The following is a 5,451-nucleotide window of genomic DNA, read 5'->3' on the forward strand; positions in this document are numbered from 1 at the left end:
AATGATGATGACACTATTGGGCATCATGGGTCTTGGGAGGTGATGACACCAAAATCATGAGGGATTATGGGAAATGGTGGCATCATCAGTCCTAGTGGATTTCAGTAGAGGATGTCTCTGTCAGGCATAGTGGATTCTGGAAGGTAATGTCATCATTGGTCATGGTGGAATCTAGGAGATGATGACACCGTCAGCTGTGGTGGCTCCTGAAAGATGATGACACCATGGTTGTGAGGAATCATGGAGGATGGTGACACCATTGGCTATGGGGAGTCTTGGGAGATGGTGACACCATTGGCTATGGGGAGTCTTGGGAGATGGTGACACCATTGGCTATGGAGAGTCTTGGGAGATGGCGACACCATTAGTCATGGTAAATCCTGGAAGAAGATGATACCATAGTTGTGGGTCATAGGGAATCCTGGGGAAGGATTCCATCCTCAAACATGGGTAACACTTGACCCCCGGTGCAGTGCCATCATGAGTGGCAGGTGTTGTGTGATGCTGACAGTGTCAGTGAGGGCAAGAGTAGGTGTACCCCAAGCACCTCCCCCCAGTAGAAGGCTAGGACTTTGTTGACAGAGGTGATTGTCTCTAGATATGGCAGAAAGAAAAGTGAGGCCAGGCTATGGGACACCTATGAGTGCCAGAACTCTAGGACCCTGGTGATCCAGAGTGGCCTCCTGGGAGCAGAAGGCCATCTGGAAGTCCTGTCTCCCAGGAGTCTTGGCACAGTTGTGGGATCCAAGGCCCCCATTTCCCCTCAGAGGCTATGGCAGAGATCCTGCTGGGCATGTCCCTGGAGTCTGGGGAGGGAGCAACCAAGCTAAGTCATGGTGCGACAAGGCAGTAACTCTGGTGACACCATCAATACCGATGGCCTTCCAGAGTGGGCAGTGCCTCTGAGGAGGAAGCTCTGGTGATGCCATCACAGCATTGGGGGTAGGGGTGTCACTGCCAACCGCCTACACAGACCATCATCTCTGGAGGAGGCCCTCCACATGGGCGGCTCCCGAGCGATGCCTCCTTCAGACAACATCTCAGGACAGGGCCCCTCTCTGCTCTCTGGCATCTTCCCTGGGGTGGTCCTGGACTCTGGGCCTGCCCTGCCTTCTACAACATGGTGGCAGCAGTGGAGGCATCTCTTTGTGCCATCTCAGAGCACATAGCGTCTGGGCGACATCGCAGAAGGGGCCTCCTCCTGGAGACGTCCCAGAGTGGGTGGTCATCTCTGGTGATGGCATCACAGGAAGGAGGCAGGGTCCCTGTGCTGATGTTGTGAAAAGGAGACCTTATGTCTAGTGAGGACACAATTGGTGAGGCATTTTCCCCTGTGACGTGTCCCAGGAAGATGGCTTTGTCTGTAATGATGACATCATAGGACAGAGGCATCTTCTCTACTGCAAAGACACAGGGAGAAAATATCTTCCCCATGGCCATGATGCCAAAAGAGGCCTTGGAGTTAGAGATGACATCATCCAGGTGAGATTGTCTCTGCAGTGACACCACAGGAAGGAACGTCATGGAACAAGGTGTCATCTCTGTTATTACACCACAAGAAGGAGGCCTCTGAGGACACCACAGGACATGGCCTCCAGCGATGACCTCACGGGCCGGCCGCCTCCTCTGGGATGACATCATGGGAAGGAGGCCTTGGCTCAAGCAGTGACGAAATAGGAGGAGGAATCTTGTCTGCCAGGACATCCCAGAAGGAGGCTTTGACTCCTGTCCAAGGGCCGATCTGGGCCCCAGGCCCCTGGCATGTGTGCGCCTGTGTTGGGGGATCCAGGCTGGGACAGGGGGCCCGGGAGGCCGCTGCCCCCCAGCCCCGGCCCTGGCCTCAGACAGTCACCTCGTTCTTGCTGGCCGTGCGCAGGTGCTGGGGCAGGTGGTGGCCCGGGATGAACTGCAGCTGCTCCAGCGTGCCCTGGCGCTGGAAGGGTGGCCTGCGGGCCAGTGTGCCCCCGCCCCCGCCGGCGTCGGACATCCAGGCGGGCTGCGGCGAGCCGTGCAGGGCGTGGTGGTGGTGGGCGTGCAGGCTGGACGGTGGCGGCAGCCCGCGCAGCGGTGTTGGGGGCCCCCCGGGCCCCAGCAGCAGGTTGGAGTGCGAGGCGGCCAGGCTGGCCCGGGCGGTGGGGTCGGGGGGCAGCGCGGGGCTGCGCGGGGGCGACAGCAGGTGCTCGCGACTCTGGCGCAAGGCCTCGGGCGAGGACAGCAGCAGGTGCTCCTGCGACACGAGGCGCGCGCGCGGCAGCGTGAACTCGTAGCGCGAACGGCCACCATCGCCCAGCAGGTGCTCCTGCGACATGACCCGCCGGGGGTTGGGCGCGGGCGCCAGGCCCAGCTCCTCTGGGCCGCCCCAGGCCTCCATGCGGTAGCCGCCCCCGGTGCCCGGCCGCCGCAATGCGTGCAGGGGCAGCGTGCCGCGGGGCAACTCCAGGGGCCGGCGCTTCAGGTAGGCCTCGTCCAGATCCTTCTCGGCTGCGGGGAGAGGGGGAAAAGCCACAGCGGTGGGTCCCCTGCGCATCCAGAGCCCTCCCCCTCCCACCTCCTCACATCCGGCTCCTATGCTCCTTGTGCCCCTACAAGGATCCCGGGCATCAGGCTAGCTGTGTGGCCAAAATGCAGATTCCCAGGCCCAGCCCACAATGCTGGGTCAGTAGATTTGGAGGACATCTTCTTTTTTTGCTTCCCCCCTGCCTCTGCCTATCCCTTCTTTTGGGAGTAGAAACCAACCCTTGCTTTTGGGGAACCACTGACCCCCTCTCATCCTGTAGCAACGTGATTCACACTTGGAGTTGTGACCTGTTACGTTGTGAAGTTGATTTTGTGGGTAGTGAGCAGCATTTTGAAAGATGAAATCAAATAGAACAGAAGAGAGAACTATCAGAAAGTGTTTATGTAATAAGGGAATCAGGGGTAAGTGTTGGTTCATAAAATTCTTCAGACGTGTGTGTGTGTGATTGAAATATTAAAGGATGAGATTTAGTTTAAAAGAATTCACCAAGGTCAGATGAGGTGGCTCACTCCTGTAATCCCAGCACTTTGGGTGATTGAACAGGAGGGTCCCTTGAGCCCAGGAATTGAAGACTGACCTGGGCAATATAGTGAGACTCCATCTCTACAACAACAACAAAAAAATTAGCTAAGCATGGTGGCTCATGCTTGTAGTCCCAGTTACTCGGGAGGCTGACGTCGGAGGATTGCTTGAGTCCAGAAAGTTGAGCCTGCAGTGAGCCATGATTACACCACTGCGCTCCAGCCTGGGCAAAAGAGTGAGACCTTGTCTCATAAAAAAAAAAAAAAAAAAAAAAAAAAAAGATCCATCAAAAAGTGGGGTGGAGGGAGGATAGATTAACAAAATGTGGCTAATTATTAAGGCTGAGTGATGGGAACATGGGGCTCATTTTATAATTTTCTCTTCTTGCATATATGTTTGCAAATGTCCATAATAAAAAGTTTCAAAGCTTTCCTGTAATTAAAAATATATACGTGTGTGTGTGTGTGTGTGCGTGTCTCATGGGTCACAATATGAAAATCGTTTCTGGGCTGAGCACGGTGGCTCACGCCTGTAATCCCAGCACTTTGGGAGGCTGAGGCAGGTGGGTCATCTGAGGTCAGGAGTTTGAGACCAGCCTGACCAACATGGTGAAACCTTGTCTCTCTTAAAAATACAAAAATTAGCTGGGAGTGGTGGCACGTGCCTGTAATCCCAGCTACTCTGGAGACTGAGGCAGGAGAATCACTTGAACCCAGGAGGCAGAGATTGCAGTGAGCCAAGATGGTGCCATTGCACTACAGCCTGGGCAACAAGAGTGAAACTCCATCTCAAAAAAACAAAAAACAAAATGAAACAAAACAAAAAAACGCTGGGCATAGTGGCTCACGCCTGTAATCCCAGCACTTTGGGAGGCTGATGTGGGCAGATCACAAGGTCAGGAGTTTGAGACCAGCCTCACCAACATGGTGAAACCCTGTCTCTACTAAAAATACAAAAATTAGCCAGGTGTGGTGGCATGCGCCTGTAATCCCAGCTACTCAGGAGGCTAAGGCAGGAGAATCACTTGAACTCGGGAGGCGGAGGTTGCAGTGAGCCAAGATCATGCCACTGCACTCCAGCCTGAGTGACAGAGTGAGACTCTGTCTCAAAAAAAAAAAAAAAATTGTTTCTGGCTGGGTATCGTGGGTCACTCCTGTAATCTCAGCACTTTGAGAGGACGAGGTGGGTGGCTTGCTTGAGCCCAGGAGTTTGAGGCCAGCCTGGGCAACACAGTGAAACCCCGTCTCTACAAAAAATACAAAAATTAGCCAGGCATGGCAGCGCGAGCTCTTAGTTCCAGCTACCCGGGAGGCTGACATGGGAGGGTCATGCTTGAGCCTGGGGAGATAGAGGCTGCAGTGAATGATGATCATGCCACTACATCCCAGCCTGGGTGACAGAGTGAGACCCTGTCTTGAAAACATAATGGTAACAAAGAAGAAAAAGTGTTTCCTAGTGAGGCTCTCAGTTTAAGATGTTTGAAGGCTGCTCCACCGCCAGAAATGGGCCACGGACTGCAAAAGGCCCAATGAGAGTCACAGGAATGGGTTCAGGGATGGGCATGTGACCCAGCTTGCACCAACGGCATCCAGGCCTGGGATTTTTTGCCGGAATTGTTGGGAGAGACTCTTTTCTGACAGGGTCCCTGAGCTGGTAGAACGGCAGCCTGAACGTCTGCAGGGCGATCGTTGCCACCACGAGGGGAGACTGAAAATGAGGCCTGCCGGTTGCATAGAGAGCTGAGAGACAGCTCTTGAGCCCCCAAAACAGCCACATCGCAATCTAGTGACCTGGAGATTTTCCATGATCAAGTCAACATATTTTTTTTACTTTAGCTTAAGTAGTATTTCTATTAATTGCAAGTCTAAGTCCTGATGAACACAGTAATAAGTCCTGGGAGGGGAGACCAGAAGGTTGCATTAAAAAGAAAATCAGAAGTGATTCTGATACAAAAGTACCTCAGGTAATTCTAGAACGAACTTGGAGTAAATCCTGGGAGAGAATCTAAGCCACTGGAAGGCTCTTGGGCCACTGTCCACGGTCCTGAACCCAGGCTCTGGCCCCGCCCCCTCCCCTTCACCGCCTCGCTGCCCTTGCTAGGACTCACCCAGCCTCTTGAGGGAAGAGTAGCGGTTCAGCTCGGATTTCACGGCAGCCTCGTAGGATGGGGGCAGATGCGAGAGGTTGTGGAAGGACCGAGAGCAGGACAGCGTGGAGTAGTGCAAGGAGGGGCTGGGCGGCGGCAAGGCTCGCCAGTCTAGGTTAGAGGGGGCAGGGCCAGGGTCAGTCAGCTTCCTCCCTCAGACCCAGGAGTCCAGGCCCCCAGCCACTCCACCCTCAGATCCAGGAGTCCAGGCCCCAGCCCCTCCTCCCTCAGACCCAGGAGTCCAGGCCCCCAGCCCCTCCTCCCT

The 5,451-nt window shown here is 54.7% G+C and overlaps 1 protein-coding gene and 1 pseudogene across 1 annotated transcript; both read right to left on the reverse strand.

The window, feature by feature from the left end:
* Positions 1–847: 847 nt before the first annotated feature.
* LOC116479223 (uncharacterized) lies at positions 848–1,815 on the reverse strand (annotated as a pseudogene).
* SHISA7 (shisa family member 7) lies at positions 1,735–5,358 on the reverse strand. Its single transcript, XM_058425391.1, has 2 exons — positions 5,148–5,358; positions 1,735–2,481 (listed from the first exon to the last, which is right to left on the reverse strand). Exon 2 carries the CDS (start codon positions 2,369–2,371, stop codon positions 1,841–1,843), a length of 531 nt encoding a protein of 176 aa, XP_058281374.1. The 5' UTR covers positions 2,372–2,481; positions 5,148–5,358; the 3' UTR covers positions 1,735–1,840.
* Between the last annotated feature and the right edge of the window lie 93 nt (positions 5,359–5,451).

Source organism: Hylobates moloch, unplaced genomic scaffold (assembly GCF_009828535.3).
Source record: "Hylobates moloch isolate HMO894 unplaced genomic scaffold, HMol_V3 SCAFFOLD_12, whole genome shotgun sequence".
Classification (NCBI taxonomy): Eukaryota; Metazoa; Chordata; class Mammalia; order Primates; family Hylobatidae; genus Hylobates; species Hylobates moloch.

Coding starts and splice junctions, on each gene's coding strand:
- SHISA7 (XM_058425391.1), bottom strand. CDS start 2,371: ATGGAGGCCTGGGGCGGCCCAGAGGAGCTGGGCCTGGCGCCCGCGCCC.